This window comes from Salvelinus sp. IW2-2015, linkage group LG1, assembly GCF_002910315.2.
Source record: "Salvelinus sp. IW2-2015 linkage group LG1, ASM291031v2, whole genome shotgun sequence".
In the NCBI taxonomy this organism is placed as follows: Eukaryota; Metazoa; Chordata; class Actinopteri; order Salmoniformes; family Salmonidae; genus Salvelinus; species Salvelinus sp. IW2-2015.
The window spans coordinates 7,762,364-7,782,142 of NC_036838.1; the positions used below are offsets into that span (position 1 = coordinate 7,762,364).

General features: G+C 43.2%; 1 protein-coding gene across 3 annotated transcripts; it reads left to right on the forward strand.

Annotated features, from left to right (window-relative positions):
- The first annotated feature begins 5,589 nt into the window (after positions 1-5,589).
- Positions 5,590-19,592, forward strand: LOC111959039 (N-acetyllactosaminide beta-1,3-N-acetylglucosaminyltransferase 2). Of its 3 annotated transcripts, none has more exons than XM_070435904.1 (3): positions 5,590-5,647; positions 15,610-15,748; positions 16,549-19,592. In XM_070435904.1, the coding sequence occupies exon 3, from the start codon at positions 16,573-16,575 to the stop codon at positions 17,776-17,778; it is 1,206 nt and encodes a 401-aa protein (XP_070292005.1). In that variant the 5' UTR covers positions 5,590-5,647; positions 15,610-15,748; positions 16,549-16,572; the 3' UTR covers positions 17,779-19,592. The 3 variants fall into 3 exon arrangements, with proteins under 3 accessions (XP_070292005.1, XP_023836258.1, XP_023836337.1); XM_023980490.3 differs by lacking the exon at positions 5,590-5,647 and adding an exon at positions 5,654-5,954; XM_023980569.3 differs by lacking the exon at positions 5,590-5,647 and adding an exon at positions 14,758-15,089.
- The last annotated feature ends 187 nt before the right edge of the window (positions 19,593-19,779 follow it).

Sequence of the window (19,779 nt, forward strand, 5' to 3'; positions counted from 1 at the left end):
TCCTGTCATTTCTTTTCATTCTTTGACTTGGACAGAAAACATTAGCCTGCCATGTAGCAGACAGGAAAACTATGCATTATAGATGTATCTTTATACCTTATTTACTGTACACACTGGCTAGCTCATTTCTTACAGTAAATCCTATCTGTTGAGTCTAACAAAGGGGATATTGTTCTATCACTGCTAGAGAAAACTTGCTGTTTTGTGGCTGGAAGACTTATTTTCACGTACAGAACATACAGTACTGTTATGCTTGATTTACAATTAGTCCAATGTCCATTTTGTACATACCTGTTGCCATTCCAGACAGTGACACATTGATATTTTCAGTTTAAGGCTAGTAAACCTAACATCCCCTTGCTTAATGTTGGGCAGACAACTTGTACGATATCGTTGTTCCCAAAGGAGCTGCTTCTTTCCACACTATTTCTAGCCCCTCAACATTCCGGCTGCCTGACCTGGCCTGAACTTTCTGTACTGGGCACAGACCAGGGGTGTAGGCTGTTCAGTGAGGTGAGACATTCACAATATTGCAAGTAGAAATAGAACTGACAAGATTTGCTATTCTACATGATAGACAAGCCTATCTGTTGTACATGCAAAATAATGATCTGATTATGTTGTATGGTTGCACCCTCCTGGACAGGCCCACATGCTGTCTCAATTGGCCCAATGTCTTAAATATCCTTATTTTCTTGTCTCACTTATTTTGTATTGATTGGAAAGACTTTTGATTGTTGAAAAGCAAAATGATGGAGAGTATCTGGTCCTTTGAACTGTCAGTGATCATAAAAGAGAAAACGAACATTTATTCATCCATAGTGATGTCATAAAGATGAATTTGTACAATAAAGGTTAGCTCTGGGACGATAAACTAAAAATGGTTGATACTGACCGAAACGATATTTATCTCCAACATTTTACTGATATTGATAATAACGATAAGTAGCCTTTACTAGAGGAATGCGTAGTTTTAAAAAATCAGTAAGTCTGCTAATATACGCTATTTCTAACTGGATAATTGATAGCTACAACATTCAAAGTAGTAGTTTTTAAGGGTAATACAAAAGAAGTAACTGGTGCACATTCATGTTATCAATTCATTGTTCAGTTTGTCATTATCGTGATAATTCAGTCAATTTATCGTGATTTGTCCATATCGCCCAGCTCTAATGAAAGGTCCATGTCATCTTGTTACCCCCATTTGCAGAATGGGATATCAACCCACACTTTGGATCAGGTGTTAAAATGTTTTATTAAACTGTAACAAAATGTATCAAAGCCTGCTTTTCATGTTGTCTTTGTAATGAATAAACCAAAGTTAAAGGACCCCCACACTTCTTTCTGTGTCGTCCGCATTCCAAGAACCATAGGTCTCCTCAGTATCTTTTCCTCCTCGATTCTTCCTGTTCAAAATCTGTACGGTAGCTATAGCATTACTGTTTGACAACCAAGTCGACTTGCACGGACTGGCACTTTTGCCTCTGAAGTGAGGAGGGGTGGCTGGCTTCCTGGCAGGGAAGAGAATGACACTCGAGGCTTTGATGAAGTGGGGGAAGTTGATTCATACACACCCTTTGCGTGACAGCACCATTGACAGGGAGCTGACTGGGTCTGAGAGGACAGATACACCCACGTACATAAGGACACACCCTCCTTGTAAAGTGATAGGACGATTTCAGGCCTTATCTTGGAGCAACTTTAATGCGGTTGTGTTGACATGATGATTGTGGTCACAAGGGACGGTGATGAGACCAACAGGTCGGGAAGATTTTGTGGTTTACTCATCTGCCGTGAGCTGAGCTGATCTGTAGTCCCTATAACCCACTAGTCTTCTGGTGTACATTCACACCCTCTCGTCGTCAACTAAGTAACCAAAGTCGGATTTGAAATCCAGTCATCGTCAACTCCGTAACCCGAAGAGAAACCCAGCACCCTAGCCAAACGCCTCAGTCTGGAGGTGTCAGCCTTACATGTGACCTGGAGGTTCCATTTGACAATTGCATTAAACTGGATGTGGATTAGACAACAGACAGCTACAGGTCATACTGTAACAATCTAGAACTCAACGTTGGTTTTATTTGGACGTTCACCAGAGTTCAAAATGGATTTGTTTTGTAACACTTTAATAATGAGTGGGCTTTGACTAAGGACTAGTGCAGGGGCGTGTGATGGTTTAGGCTTGAAAGTGCTTGCTGACGAAACCATGACTTCAGACTCCCCGCTTAAATCCCTGGGTGCCTCCCAAATGACATCCTATTTAAAATATAGTGCACTACATTTGACTAGGCCCATAGGGCTCTGGTCAAACGTAGTGCACTGTGTAGGGAATAGGGTGCCATTTGGGACTCAAACACATTCAATTAGCAGTTATAAATGAGTCAGACTGAGTTCTAGTAATTATGGCATCGGTCCATGTTTACGACAGGCGATTTAAAGAAATTGACTTTCCAGCTAACCCAATTTTACCAGCCTGTAGTCATTCTTTTGTGTTTTGAGTCTGCCTTGTATTTAGAGGCAAGCAGCAAGGGTTCTACCTCCCATGCGCGTTCCTCGTCTTTTCATCGTGTTAGTGTATGTTAGATGGGGTCCACTGCATTAGCAGATAGTGGAGGACACCATGGTAACGGTGGTTGTTGTGGTTACTCAGAGCTCACCAATCTCATACGGCTTCCGGTCTGTCCAACTCCGATTAGTATGCAAAATGTGACAGCGTTAAATCTTATGCATCTTTTTGGCACCTGAACAACATGGATAACCCAAACATCTCGATGCAGCTGGCACCTAAGCACTAATGATTTCCTTGGACAGGCCCAGGAGTGGACAAGATGAGGATGCTTTTTCAATTTGACATGATCTCCTGATAGAGATAATTTTGCACGAATACACAAGGCCCTGTACTATTGCTAAATACGGTTGTCACTCTTCATTTGAGTGCTTAATACCACACAATACCAGTTATGAACGAGCATGACAACTGTACTACAGTCCTGCCAAATACAGGTGGGGCGGTGACACTCAAAGTTTAATCTAGTTAATATGTAAATGAGCAAGACTGTGTGTGTGTGTGTGTGTGTGTGTGTGTGTGTGTGTGTGTGTGTGTACAGAAACCGGAGTTGACTATTGAACTGGGAAATCAGGAACTGTGAGAGGCTTGAAATGAATTTAATTGCGGTGTCACTTCCTTTCAGAGAGTCTAAATGGTGTTAGGTTCATTGGAGAACACAGGGCTTTTGCCATTCTCAAGTAAAGAAAAAGCTCACACCACCTCAACTTCCCTCTTCCCTGAAGGGTGAAACTGCCAGAGGGACACTGCTGAAAAAGTTATGTTAAGAGGACTTACTATAAGATTACTGTAAAGACAAAGTTCAGATGTGTGAGGCAGAGATAGTGTACCGGAAACACCTGTAGTCCTGAATCACCGGCCAAAACCTATACATAAGAGGATTTACTTTCTAAAACATTTCATCCAATATTACATCCTACTATACTTCATTGAAGTCTGCAGCCAGTTTTGTTTAGTCATTCATTTGAAAACTATGTCTTACTGTATAGAGCATTGAATTGTGTATATGAAAGCCTATCGCTTACAGTATACAAAACATTAAGAACACCTGCTCTTTCCATGACCGACTGACCAGGTGAATCCAGGTTAAAGCTATGATCCTTTATTGATGTCACTTCAATCGGTGAAGATGACGGATTTAAAGAAGGATGTTTAAGCCTTGAGACATGGATTGTGTATCTGCTCCAGTTTCAACTGTTCTGCTTGCGGCTATGGAACCCTGACCTGTTCACCGGACGTGCTACCTGTCCCAGACCTGCTGTTTTCAACTCTCTAGAGACAGCAGGAGCGGTAGAGATACTCTTAATGCTGTCTCTTATACACATCTAGATGTGTATAAGAGACAGATGATCGGCTATGAAAAGCCAACTGACATTTACTCCTGAGGTGCTGACTTGCTGCACCCTCGACAACTACTGTGATTATTATTATTTGACCATGCTGGTCATTTATGAACATTTTAACATCTTGGCCATGTTCTGTTATAATCTCCACCCGGCACAGCCAGAAGAGGACTGGCCACCCCTCATAGCCTGGTTCCTCTCTAGGTTTCTTCCTAGATTTTGGCCTTTCTAGGGAGTTTTTCCTAGCCACCGTGCTTCTACACCTGCATTGCTTGCTGTTTGGGGTTTTAGGCTGGGTTTCTGTACAGCACTTTGAGATATCAGCTGATGTAAGAAGGGCTATATAAATAAATTTGATTTGATTTGATTTGATTGATTTGTATGTGTGCCACTCATAGGGTGACTGGGCAAAACAAAATATTTATGTGCCTTTGAACAGGTTATGGTAGTAGGTACCAGGCACACCGGTTTGAGTGTGTCAAGAACTGCAATGCTGCTGGGGTTTTCATGCTCAAGTTTCCTATATGTATCAAGAATGATCCAACACCCAAAGGATATCCAGCCAGCTTTACACAACTGTGGAAAGCATTGGAGTCAACATGGGCCAGCATCCCTGTGGAACACTTTCGATACCTTCTTAATGTGTTCTTAATGTTTTGTACACAGTGTATATACTCTCTATCTACCCATATCAAGATACAAACAACACACATAATTATGGAGTCCACATATGAACTTGGGACCGCAAGCTCATAAAATAGATGGTAATCACAGTAGAGCTTTTGGTTCTGTAAAGGCAAGACAGAAACGAAGGTTGACGTTTATTGTCATGAATCTTGCTCTGGAGGCAGAACTGAACGAATTCTGCCAGCTGCAAAGTACAAATTGGATAAGTGGGTTCGCCAATTAATATTTTTTGCAATATCTTTTTTTTAAATGGAGAAAAAAATTAAGAGTGCAGATTATTGTATGGCACAACATACACACGTTTTTGAGAAAGATAATTAGAAAAATAAAATGTTGAGGAAATGTATTTATTGGTTTCTTTTCATTTTGATAAGTGTTGAAAATTTAATGAATTGAAGGTTATTTGTTGATGTGAAAATTGGGGTGGGGTCAAGAGAAATTATTGTAAAAAATGTAATCCCTAGAAATTCTGGTGGAAAAAATGGTGTCCTCGCTGAAAAAGTTTGAATAACACTGCATTAGGGTTATCGGTGTGGTTAAGGTTAGGTTAAAAATCCAATTGTATGATTTTGTGGCTGTGACAGCTATAGTAACCACTCTGCAGAGCTGCCTCCAGGGCAAGATTCGTGACAATAAATGCCAACCTTCGACAGAAACACTGTAATAACTGAGTTGACTGGGGGAGGGTGATATGAAGATGTCATTGTCAGTAAACCTCAATTACAAACAACATTAAGTGAAAACATATGTGAAGCCAGGTATCCCATGCATTCAGCTGAATTCGCTCATTTAATTCTGTCTCTGTACACTTGTATAGGGAGGAAAATGAAAGTTCTCTACCTTGGTTTTATAATATGAGATGTCTAATCACATGGTCTCCCAAAATATTCAGTAAAGTATATCCCCTAAGTTAATATCAAAGGCCTACATCACATAATTCAAGGAGGAGTCGTGCCCCTCAAACGTTACCCAGAAAAAAATACGAATATTATTTTTTCTCCCAATGATCTGAACGCCGGCTGAAATGTTCCTCTTCCTGAAAATGCGGAAGGTGTGAGTAGAAGTCAAGATCAGAGAGGAACACAGACACAGAGCGTTACTAAGGCGTATTCTTTCTCTCTCTTTTTGGCAAGGCATTGACTTTCACCTTGCACAGGACTTCTACTATGATCTATGAAATATTATTAAACTAACATGGATTGCTTATAGTGAGCATAGGCGCCTCACTCTAAAGTTACGCTTCTTGTAACTATTTGCGGAAAAAGGATCATATTCATATAGACTCGTTTTGTAGGCTACACTATAGGCTTTGCGCCAAGATGTGGTGGACTCCTTTGAATGGAAACTTTGCTATTCAGGTAAAGTATAGCAACCAGGTTTAGAGAATACATGCTGTTTACCATTTTGGTTAGCACATTATAACTTAGAAGACCATTCATTGCGTTTGAGTCCTGCGGCTATAGCAGAAATTATATTATATTCTAACATTGCAACGCCACCATAGCTACGTATGCCAGATAGAGAAACATATGAACGTTATTAATTTTGCTTCCATCACTTTTGCTCCAATAAATACTAGTATTTGATCAATGTTAGATTATATAATAATGAATCATCATTACTTTAACCATGAATAAAACACTGTTTCTAGAGGAAAATATGACAGTGACTTAGTTAATCACCTGTAATGAACATAGTAACTGTTGATAATAACTTCATAATGGGTCGTTCCATGTCATTTCATCAAGCCACGACATCCACTATCTCAAATTGTTTCTGTAGTTAGAAACAGATAAGATTCCTGCAACATTATTTTCTTGAAATATAGTTTGATCTCTGAGAAATTAAGCTAATTAATTGAACCCAAATGGGCCCTTTTAATTCATGGGATTCATATAATATTCGAAATTATAATAGCTTACATTTGAAAACAGTTAGTATTTGAAACAGTGGTCAACAAAAACAAAGCATTGGTTGCTGTCATACCTTGTCAACAGACTGTTTACTGGGTAAGGAAATCAATGTCCTTTTGTAAATTGGTTTAAAAAAAAACTTTTGTAAGTTTTATTAGTCACATGCGCCGAATACAACAGGTGTAGACCTTACAGTGAAATGCTTACTTACGAGCCCCTAACCAACAATGCAGTTAAAAAAAATATGNTATTAGTCACATGCGCCGAATACAACAGGTGTAGACCTTACAGTGAAATGCTTACTTACGAGCCCCTAACCAACAATGCAGTTAAAAAAAATATGGATAAGAATAAGAAATAAAAGTAACAAGTAATTAAAGAGCAGCAGTGAAAAAACAATAGCGAGACTGTATACAGGGGAGTACCGGTACAGAGTCAATGTGCAGGGGCACTGGTTAGTTGAGGTACATGTAGGTATATGTACGTATATGTACATGTAGGTAGAGTTATTAAAGTGACTATGCATAGATGATAACAACAGAGAGTAGCAGCGATGTAAAAGAGGGGGGGAAATGCAAATAGTCTGGGTAGCCATTTGATTAGGTGTTCAGGAGTCTTATGGCTTGGGGGTAGAAGCTGTTTAGAAGCCTCTTGAACCTTGCCGTGCGGTAGCAGAGAGAACAGGACGTGTACTGCGTACTAGGGTGGCTGGAGTCTTTGACAATTTTTAGGGCCTTCCTCTGACACCGCCTGGTATAGAGGTCCTGGATGGCAGGAAGCTTGGCCCCAGTGATGTACTGGACCATTCACACTACCCTCTGTAGTGCCTTGCCGTCAGAGGCTGAGCAGTTGCCATACCAGGCAGTGATGCAACCAGTCAGGATGCTCTCGATGGTGCAGCTGTAGAACATGTTGAGGATCTGAGGACCCATGCCAAATCTTTTCAGTCTCCTGAGGGGGAATAGGTTTTGTCGTGCCCTCTTCACGACTGTCTTGGTGTGCTTGGACCATGTTAGTTTGTTGGTGATGTGGACACCAAGGAACTTGAAGCTCTCAACCTGCTCCACTGCAGCCCTGTTGATGAGAATGGGGGCGTGCTCGGTCCTCTTTTTCCTGTAGTCCACAATCATCTACATTGTCTTGATCACGTTGAGGGAGAGGTTGTTGTCCTGGCACCACACTCCTCCCTATTTTTTATTTTATCTAACCTTTATTTAACTAGGCAAGTCAGATAAGACTTGCGGGGGCAAGAACAAATTATTATTTACAATGACGGCCTAGGAACAGTAGGTTAACTGCCTTGTTCAGGGGCAGAATGACATATTTTTAACATTGTCAGCTCGGGATTCGATCTAGCAACCTTTCGGTTACTGGCCCAACGCTCTAACCACTAGGCTACCTGCCGCCCCTATAGGCTGTCTCGTTGTTGTCGGTGATCAGGCCTACCACTGTTGTGTCATCTGCAAACTTAATGATGGTGTTGGAGTCGTGCCTGGCCGTGCAGTCATGAGTGAACAGGGAGTACAGGAGAGGACTGAGAATGCACCCCTGAGGGGCCCCTGTGTTGAGGATCAGTGTGGCGGATGTGTTGTTACCTACCCTTACCACCTGGGGGTGGCCTGTCAGGAAGTCCAGGATCCAGTTGCAGTGGGAGGTGTTTAGTCCCACGGTCCTTAGATTATTGATGAGCTTTGAGGGCACTATGGTGTTGAATGCTGAGCTGTAGTCAATGAATAGCATTCTCACATAGGTGTTCCTTTTGTCCAGGTGGGAAAGGGCAGTGTGGAGTGCAATAGAGATTGCATCATCTGTGGATCTGTTGGGGCGGTATACAAATTGGAGTGGGTCTAGGGTTTCTGGGATAATGGTGTTGATGTGAGCCATGACCAGCCTTTCAAAGCACTTCATGGCTATAGACGTGAGTGCTACGGGTCGGTAGTCATTTAGGCAGGTTACCTTAGTGTTCTTGAGCACAGGCACTATGGTGGTCTGCTTGAAACATGTTGGTATTACAGACTCGGAGAGGTTGAAAATATCAGTGAAGACACTTGCCAGTTGGTCAGCGCATGCTTGCAGTACACGTCCTGGTAATCCGTCTGGCCCTGCGGCCTTGTGAATGTTGACCTATTTAAAGGTCTTACTTACATCGGCTATGGAGAGCGTGATCACACAGTCTTCTGGAACAGCTGGTGCTCTTATGCATGTTTCAGTGTTATTTTCCTCGAAGCAAGCATAGAAGTAGTTTAGCTCGTCTGGGGGGCTCGTGTCACTGGGAAGCTCTCGGCTGTGCTTCCCTTTGTAGTCTGTAATGGTTTGCAAGTGCTGCCACATCCGACGAGTGTCGGAGCTGGTGTAGTACGATTCGATCTTAGTCTTGTATTGACGCTTAGCCTTTTTGATGGTTCGTCGGAGGGCAAAGCGGGATTTCTTATAAGCTTCCGGGTTAGAGTCCCGCTCCTTGAAAGTGGCAGCTCTAGCCTTTAGCTCAGTGCGAATTATCCCTTTAACATTGCGGGGGGGGGGGGGGGGGTTCTTCAAACTTTGTTCACCTAATAGCAAGAACAGCACCATCTAGTGGTCAGAACCTGGTAATATCAGGATGTAGGATGGGACATAAACAACTTCAATGACTAATTTATCAGTACAGGGAAAGAAACATCACCATAATAATTGTCAGACACATAGAACAGATACTATATAGTCGTTGTTGCGGTGGGATTGGTGTGGGGTGTGGGGGTCCGAGGGTGGCTTTTGACTATTCCCCTGGATGGTGTCGAAATCCACTTCCTTTTTGTGGTGGTACGACCCAAATCTAACCACATACGCTATTGAAACTGTAAAAGCCAATTAGAGAGCTGTTAAAACAATAACATGAGGCACGTACAGTACATATACATTTCAATTAAGACATCTAAGCCTTTAAAGTGTACATAACATTGCGAACACCTGCTCTTTCCATGACGTAGACTGACCAGGTGAATCCAGGTGGAAGAAAGATATGGTCACTTATTGATGTCACTTTTTAAATCCACTTCAGTCAGTGTACAGTGCATTCGGAAAGTATCTATAAAGTACTTTTCCCACGTTTTGTTACGTTACAGCCTTATTTGAAAATTGATTCAATAAAGATGTTTCCTCATCAATCTACAAACAATACCCCATAATGACAAAGCGAAAATAAAAAACAGAAATGACTTATTTACATATGTATTCAGACCCTTTGCTATGAGGCTCGAAATTGAGCTCAGGTGCATACAACTTGATTGGAGTCCACCTGTGGTAAATTCAATTGATTGGACATGATTTGGAAAGGCACATACCTGTGTATATAACGTCCCACAGTTGACAGTGCAGAGCAAAAACCAAGCCATGAGGTTGAAGGAATTGTCCGTAGAGCTCCGAGACAGGATTGTGTCGAGGCACAGATCTGGGGAGGGGTACTGAAAAATTGAAGGTCCCCAAGAACACACTGGACTCCATCATTCTAAAATGGAATACGTTTGGAACCACCAAGACCCTTCCTAGAGCTAACCAGCCGGCCAAACTGAGCAATCGGGGGAGAAGGGCCTTGGTCAGGGAGGTGACTGGTCACTCAGACAGAGCTCCAAAGTTCCTCTGTGGAGATGGGAGAACCTTCCAGAAGAACAACCATCTTTGCAGCACTCCACCAATCAGGCCTTTATGGTAGAGTGGCCAGACGGGAGCCACTCCTCAGTAAAAGGCACAAAACAACCCGCTTGGAGTTGACCAAAAGGCACCTAAAGACTCTCAGACCATGAGAAAGAAGATTATCTGGTGTGATGAAACCAAGATTGAACTCTTTGGCCTGAATGCCAAGCGTCACGTCTGGAGGAAACCTCGCACCATCCCTAGGGTGAAGCATGGTGGTGGCAGGATCATGTTGTGGGGATGTTTTTCAGCGGCAGGGACTGGGAGACTAGTCGGGATCGAGGGAAGCTGAATGGAGCAAAGTACAGAGAGATCCTTGATGAAAACCTGCTCCAGAGTGCTCAGGACGTAAGAGTGGGGCGAAGTTTCACCTTCCAACAGGACGACGACCCTAAGCACACATCCCAGACAATGCAGCAGTGGCTTCGGGATAAGTCTCTGGATGTCCTTGAGTGGCCCAGCCAGAGCCCAGACTTGAACCAGATAAAATATCTCTGGAGAGACCTGAAAATAGCTGTGCAGCGATGCTCCCCATTCGACCTGATAGAGCTTAAGAGGATGTGCAGAGAAGAATGGGAGAAACTTCCCAAATACAGGTGTGCCCAGCTTGTAGCGTCATACCCAAGAAGACTCAAGGCTGTAATCGCCGCCAAAGGTGCTTCAACAAAGTACTGAGTAAAGGGTCTGAATACTTATGTAAATGTGTTATTTCCGTTTTTTATTTTGAATGAATTTGCAAAAACGTATAAAAACCTGTTTTTTCTTTGTCATTATGGGGTATTGTGTGTAGATTGCAAAAAAAAATGTAATCAATTTTAGAACAAGGCTGTAATGTATCAAATGCACTGGAGATGAAGGGGAAAAACAGGTCAAAGAAGGATTTTTAAGCCTTGAGACAATTGAGACATGGATTGTGTATGTGTACCATTCAGGGGGTGAATGGGCAAGACAAAAGATTTAAGTGCCTTTGAAGAGGGTATGGTAGTGGGTGTCAGGCGCACCCGTTTGTGTCGAGAACTGGAACACTCCTGGGGGTTTCACACTCAACAGTTTCCTGTGTGTATCAAGAATGGTCCACCACCTAAGGACATCTAGCCAACTTGACACAACTGTGGGAAGCATTGGAGTCAACATGGGCAAGCGTCCCTGTGGAATGCTTTCAACACCTTGTCGAGCTGTTCTGAGGGCAAAAGGGGGTGCAACTCAATATTAGGAAGGTGTTCCTAATGTTTTGTACACTCAGTGTGTGACCAGTATAGTCTACATAATAGGGGCTCAGTCTGTGTTTTCATTGAGTACCTGATTCCTAGCGGTTGCTCATCTAATAGCATTAGGAGGACGGGGAGAGAGAGGCAGTCATTTCTGGAGATATGGAACACTAGGCAGAACCACTGACTTAAACAGGTTTTGGGGCCTAATGGATCCCAAGGGGAAATTCACCATAGCAACCAAATGGTTATGAAGGGATACTGTCAAAATCCTTTGTCTGTTGCGTATTCTTCACTGACAGGGTAAGTAATGGTTCAGAGGGAGACGTGTGGACATGTGCTGAGGAGGCCACACACACACACTGTACACTCCAACTGTACACTCCATCCATCTCAAACCTGTTGCTCCATATGTAGGCCTATGCCTATTAGTAAATCAATGTTTTCCTTTGTATTCACTGAGGGAACATTGAGAGGCACTCTATTCTCCATTATCTCCATTTATAACACCCCAGAGCCCACAAAAGAGACTCCTTGTGGGTGTCTTCAACCAGGCTAGCGCTCCATAATAACCATGAAAACACATGTATATTTCTTTGGTTGCTATGTATATTTCTCCCCTGTCATGCCTAATGTCCCTCGAGTTAACAGTTAGCATGCCCCTTTCCCCATTCACTTGTTGTCACTTTTACATCATTGGCTTACATCACTAGAGGTCCATAGTAACCTTTGAAATGTATATAATTCACATGTAAACTCCCCCAACGTATTTATTTGGATAGTGAAGCTAAACTTAAAGTGCTGAACTTAAAATGTGGCTCTATACTCCAGCATTTTGGATTTGAAATCAAATGTTCTAAATGAGGCGACAGTACAGAACATCACCTTTTATCTGTTTTACCGTTTAGAAATTAAAGCACTTTATGTATCAGGCCCCCCATTGGGAATGTATCAGAAGTATTTGGACAAATTCACTTATAGTGTATTGGATTTAGTCAAATGTTTAGTATTTGCTCCCCTATTCATAGCAGGAAATAACTACATAAATACTACTACCACACTACATCAAGCATGTGACTCTACAAACTTGTTGATGGTAAGAGGTTAGCATGTTTTGGGGGCATGACCTTTGTGCTTCTGTAACTTTCTCTCTCATCATTATTCACGATACGCGATAATCCGTCATCATGGTAGCATCTACATTAATGTAGAAGTGTTCAGAAACATATTCTATTCTTATTTAGAATTAAAGTGACTCCAAAATGACACGATACATTATTTACCATTTATTTCTATTTCTATACCAATTATTTCTATACCAATTGTGCAAGTTCTCCCACTTAAAAAGATGAGAGAGGCCTGTAATTTTCATCATAGGTACACTTCAACTATGACAGACAAAATGAAGAACAGAAATCCAGAAAATCACATTGTAGGATTTTTTATGAATTTATTAGCAAATTATGGTGGAAAATAAGTATTTGGTCACCTACAAACAAGCAAGATTTCTGGCTCTCACAGACCTGTAACTTCTTCTTTAAGAGGCTCCTCTGTCCTCCACAGGTGCCATTAATGGCACCTGTTTGAACTTGTTATCAGTATAAAAGACACCTGTCCACAACCTCAAACAGTCACACTCCAAACTCCACTATGGCCAAGACCAAAGGCTTCAAAGGACACCAGAAAACAAATTGTAGACCTGCACCAGGCTGGGAAGACTGAATCTGCAATAGGTAAGCAGCTTGGTTTGAAGAAATCAACTGTGGGAGCAATTATTAGGAAATGGAAGACATACAAGACCACTGATAATCTCCCTCGATCTGGGGCTCCACGCAAGATCTCACCCCATGGGGTCAAAATGATCACAAGAATGGTGAGCAAAAATCCCAGAACCACACGGGGGACCTAGTGAATGACCTGCAGAGAGTGGGACCAAAGTAACAAAGCCTACCATCAGTACACACTACGCGCCAGGGACTCAATCCTGCAGTGCCAGACGTGTCCCCCTGCTTAAGCCAGTACATGTCCAGGCCGTCTGAAGTTTGCTAGAGAGCATTTGGATGATCCAGAAGAAGATTGGGAGAATGTCATATGGTCAGATGAAACCAAATAAGAACTTTTTGGTAAAAACTCAACTCGTCGTTTTTGGAGGACAAAGAATGCTGAGTTGCATCCAAAGAACACCATACTACTGTGAAGCATGGGGGTGGAAACATCATGCTTTGGGGCTGTTTTTCTGCAAAGGACCAGGACGACTGATCCGTGTAAAGAAAGAATGAATGGGCCATGTATCGTGAGATTTTGAGTGAAAACCTCCTTCCATCAGCAAGGGCATTGAAGATGAAACGTGGCTGGTCTTTCACATGACAATGATCCCAACACACACGCCGGGCAACGAAGGAGTGGCTTCGTAGAAGCATTTCAGGTCCTGGAGTGGCCTAGCCAGTCTCCAGATCTCAACCCATAGAAAATCTTTGGAGGGAGTTGAAAGTCGTGTTCCCAGCAACAGCCCCAAAACATCACTGCTCTAGAGGGATCTGCATGGAGAATGGGCCAAAATACCAGCAACAGTGTGTGAAAACCTTGTGAAGACTTACAGAAAACGTTTGACCTCTGTCATTGCCAAAAGGGTATATAACAAAGTATTGAGATAAACTTTTGTTATTGACCAAATACTTATTTTCCACCATAATTTGCAAATAAATTCATAAAAAATCCTACAATGTGTTTCTGGATTTTTTTCTCATTTTGTCTGTCATAGTTGAAGTGTACCTATGATGAAAATTACAGCCTCTCTCATCTTTTTAAGTGGGAGAACTTGCACAATTGGTGGCTGACTAAATACTTTTTGCCCCACTGTAGTCCAAAGAAAATGTTTACTTCACTGTCCAAATAAATACTTAGGGGGGTGTATGTATTTCTACACTAATGTCTTCAAGTTATCACTTCTCACTTTCTTCTCAGTGCGCTTAAGTCCTATTGATACCACACTTGTTGAGCCACCTGTGCTTCAGCGAACACGTTTGTCTGATGTTTAATTATGGCCCCACTCAAATACAGAACTTTATGTGTCTGTCTGTGTGGCCTCTCCGCCATGTGTCTCCCTCAACTATTACTTAAAGCTTAATGACTGACCATATGAAGTAAACTATGATAGACTATGTAACTATTTAGTAGACTATGATGGGATCGTTTATTATTTATGTTAAATAGGATTGACTTCATCAGTTTACTTCATTGAGTCCAATATCACTACTTAATGACAGTTACACATATAAAATATATATATATATATATATATCAAATATAAAATGGCTGCAGTCAGTCAGTGAATGAAATGTCAGTGTTCCCACATCTACAGTATAGGCCTGCTACTCTCACCAACCGTGTTCAACAGTGACAAACTCTATCCATGGCTTGCATATACTACCGATGTGAGTGTTTGCGTAGTTGGATTGCGCAGAGGAAAAGTGGAACTTGCCGCACTCTGTACTGCTAAGCTGCATTCCAAATGGCACCCTGTTCCCTATATGGTCCACAACTTTTGACCAGGCCCCATAGAGCTCTGGTCAAAGTAGTACATTATATATGGAATAGGCTGGCGTTTGGGACGCACACTAGTCTGCTACTGCAAGTGAGTGGGGGAGTCATGTTCGTGGCTCGGCATTCAAGGCTCAACTTCTCTGCTTAGATTTGACAGCTTGTGAGTATCATGCTGCTGCTGAACACACACGCAGACACACACACACGCACACAGCAGAGCAATGTTTTGAATTACCGTAGCCTACCTCTCTGTCTAGTTTTGTTAAAGAGGTGCCATGCCGATCAGCAAACCGTCATTTCCTAAAAGGCTAAAGATTCCTCCGTCTACTTTCACAAGTAAGAACCTCTTGAGGTCAAAGGTACAGGATTCCATTGCTTTCAGTAGATGATCTACAGTGACGGTTCGAGTAGACGATCGACAGCAAACAGAAATAGTGACACCCAGATAGTTGTTGACGACAACAATACCTCTAGGAACTACAACACCACCTTGGTTGTAACCAGGTTCTTTGTTGGGATTTGTAGTTACTTGTGTGTAGGGCTTAGCTAAAGTAGGGAGTGTATAAGCATGTCTACTGTCCTATAATAACCCCTTGAGAAAAAGCTTGCCTTTCCTGAGGAAAAACAGCAGTGTTGTTGACATGTTGTGGGCTTGTGTGTTTTTTGTTGTTTGTATCCAGGTGGCTGCTGCAGGAACACCAGTCCTGTTCCAGTTCCCCTTTCTGGGCCCTTCTCCCATGCAGGAGACCCACATGGGCTAAGAAGGTCTGGGTCGGGACCACAGGAACAGCCTGACCAGTAATTTCCTGCTACTCACAGGTAATATGCTAGATATCATGTGATACAGCGGGAGGAACTAACAGTGGTTACAATGTCTCAGTGGGTTGGATCATGGTGCTTGAAACACAAAGCTGTATGTTCACTCTCACTTTCAAATTGGAAATATATAAGGAGACGTGTTAAATGAAGTAATTACCATTGTTGTACTTTTTATGATTAATCACAGCATTTGCTGCTTCTATCCGAGGCTCTGTTTGTTTTCTTAGAACAGTTTGACCCCATGTAGCAAATTTTACACTCGGTTAACATTGCACAACCATAGAGATTCCTTACATGCCAGTGCCCTTTTGTGTGGGGAGGCCAGTTTAGCCTGAGATTACACTGACACACTGACACCTGTAATTGGTGTCATGAGGAGAGTTGAGCATGATGATGCTAGTCTGGGCATTGTAAAAAGAGAGGGAGGAAGAGAAGGAAATAAAGAAGGGATAAAGAAAAGTGTGCACAACTCATTCCTCGAGGATTAGGGGATGAAAAGCGGGCTGGTATGCGGCTGCTGCTGGGTCCGGCTCGGACACAAACAACACACTGAACAAGAAGGCCCTCTAACCTGCTTTACCTTCAAACATTTCTCCTTAAGTCTACTGCCTCAAAACCGTAGGCCACCAGCTGTGGCCCACAACTACCTTTCACTATGTTTCTGAATGGGCCCATGCCGTCTAGGTTTGTTGTAAGTCTGCCGATCTCGTTATGGTCGCTTCATACTCTGTACGTTGTAAGTCTGTAACTTCTGGGTTTGGTCTCTTACTTCCTGTTTGTCTCTATCACTTCCTGTCCAGGTCCGGAGACTGCAGAGAGCCAAGATGCACGGCTGCCGGAAGAAAACCAGGGTGCTGTGTGTGATGATGATGCTCAACGTCTTCGTCTTCATCCTCGTGGGCGTGTCTCGGAACCTGGGCCAGGACAAGGGGGACCAGCGGAAGCTGCGCATTCCCTCCAAGAGGTTCTGGAGGAAGCAGATGACCAGCGAGATCTTTTGGAATAAGGAGCAGCAGAGGCTGGACTACATCTACAACCCCATCCTCATGCCGGGTTTGACCAATGACTCCCTCCTGGAGCTACCTGATTGGCTCAACGACACCAGGTCCCCGGACCCCTGCAAACCGGACTACAGCGTCACCACCCAGGTGAAGGACTACAACTCCCTGCCACCCCGCTTCCAGGACTTCCTGCTGCACATGCGCTGCCGCTCGTATCCGATGATCATGGACCAACCACGCGTGTGCGAGAGCAAACCCTACCTCCTGTTGGCTGTCAAGTCCCTGGCGCCTCACTTCGACCGGCGGCAGGCCATCCGGGAGTCGTGGGGGCGGGTGGGCGTTCTGGCCAATCGGACTGTAGCCACGGTCTTCCTCCTTGGCAATGCCTCGGCAGTCGACCACTTCCCCAACCTGTTTGGGATGCTCAGTCATGAGGCCAGACTTTACGGGGACCTCCTCCAGTGGGACTACCGAGACTCCTTCTTCAACCTCACCCTCAAAGAGGTGCTATTCCTGGACTGGTTCAGCCAGCGTTGCCCCGACGCCCGCTTTGTCTTCAAGGGGGATGACGACGTCTTCGTCAACACCTGGAGGATCTTAGACTTCCTCCACAATCTTCCAGAGATCAGGGCCAGGGATCTGTTCATAGGGGACGTAATCACCAACGCCGGCCCGCACCGGGACAAGAAGCTCAAGTACTTCATCCCAGAGAGTGTATTTATGGGGCCATACCCGCCTTACGCCGGGGGAGGAGGGTTCCTGTACTCTGGGGAACTGGCACTGCAGTTGCACAACATCTCCCAGCAGGTGGCACTGTATCCTATTGATGATGTCTACACAGGAATGTGTCTCCAGAAGCTGGGCTTGGTCCCGGAGAAGCACAAGGGCTTCAGGACGTTTGACATTGACGAGAAATACAGGGGCAACCCGTGCGCGTATAAGAGCTTAATGCTCGTGCACAGCAGGACACCGCAGGAGATGATCAAAATCTGGGCCTGGCTCAGCGATCCGGAATTGGACTGTCAGTGAGACATCTACATCATCCCATATTCCACCCTATTCCCTACACAGGGCACTATTTTTGACCAGAGACCTATGCACCCTGGTCTAAAGTAGTGTACTATATAGGGAATAGGGGTGCCATTTGGCATGCATCCAATGGGTCTTTGAGAAATTTGTTTGATGTGTTCTAAGGGAAATCCTCGAGGTTCGGTAGCAATGTTGCGTTCACGTGCTAGTCTGACTTGCTAACTAGTTGTAGTTATACACATGCCGCGTTCAACCAGTTAACAAGTCGAACATTTTTGAGTTTCCTAGGTCCGACAAGCACGTCACAAGTCAGTGTGTTCCAGCTTCAATAGAATCAGCTGATATATCCCAAGCATTCCAAAGTATTTTTTACATGAACAACCATTCATGTACACTTTCCAAGACAGTGTTCGGCAAATGTAGTATCATTAATATAAATGTACTACTACTGTATGTACTATACAGGCACTATTGCATGCGAGGTCCTTCATTTGCAAGAAATATAATTTGTCACAATAACAGTCATGTGAAAATCACCTACGATTTGGGGGGGGGGGGGGATCCATATCACAAGAAAGTTCTCTACTGCTTAACCTGTTTTTCCAGATGGTTACACCATCAATGGATCTGACGTTCCTTTGCACTTGATTCTAGAAACAAACTATTTATGTTATTTGAAAGATTGCTGGTTTATTATAACTCTTAAAAGCTGGAAACCGTAGCGGTGAATCTACCACGCCCGTTTGTGCGATATTATAACAACAAAGAATTTACTTAAAACAACAAACATTGTTTTTTTGAACATCATTACACACACGATAGGACAGCAGAGTATACTGAGTGTACCAAACATTAAGGACACCTTCCTAATATTGAGTTGGACCACCTTTTGCCCTCAGAACAGCTTCAATTCGCCGGGGGATGGACTCTACGAGGTGTTTAAAGTGTTCCACAGGGATGCTGGCCCATGTTGACTCCAATGCTTCCCACAGTTGTGTCAAGTTGGCTGGATGTCCTTTGGGTGGTGGAACATTCTTGATACACATAGGAAACTGTTGAGCGTGAAAAACCCAGCAGCGTTGCAGTTCTAGACACAAACGGGTGTGCCTGGCACTTACTACCATACCCAGTTCAAAGGCACTTCAATCTTTTGTTTTGCCCATTCGCCCTCTGAATGGGACACAAACAATCCATGTCTCAAGGCTTAAAAATCCTTCATTAACCTGTCTCGTCCCCTCCCCATCTATACTGATTGAAGTGGATTTAACGGGATCATAGCTTTCTCCTGGTCAGTCTGTGTCATGGAAAGAGTATGCATCCTTAATGTTTTGTACACTCGGCGTATGTAAAAATGTTTTACCACACTTATTGAGCTCCTCTTCTCCATTTCATAAACAAAACAAAAACTATAACAAATGTGCCTGGGGCGACCAGTGGCACCTTTGTGTAGATCTCAGCTTTAAATTCATGCTCTTTCTGTATACTCACAACAGAGGAGGCTGCTGAGGGGAGGACAGCTCAATAATAATTGCTGGAATGGAGCAAATGGGGTGGCATCAAACCATGTGTTTGATACCATTCCACTGATTCCACTCCAGCCATTACCAGGAGCCCGTCCTCCCCAATTAAGGTGCCACCAACCTCCTGTGACCCACAAGCCTATAATGGAATTAACTGAGTCTGTACTTCCAACTCCATTTTCTGACCTATGTTTGTTTTGTTTTTATGTTTTCAGAAAGTGTCTTATGTGATGGATACCTGGAGTATTTTCATTTTTTATGACAGTGAATTAAAAAAACTATTCAAACATCAAACCTTGGAATCACTCTTGTGCTTCAAAGTTGATCTGAATCATAAAGCACTCACTAAAGATGCCATACCTTGATAAGCTTTGCTAAACTATTGCTCTACCTTTATCATCAATCAGCAGCATTAGGCTACTTAAAGTGTCCCAAAATAAGTATCTGTTCACTACTGTATACAAAACATCAAACGTTTAGA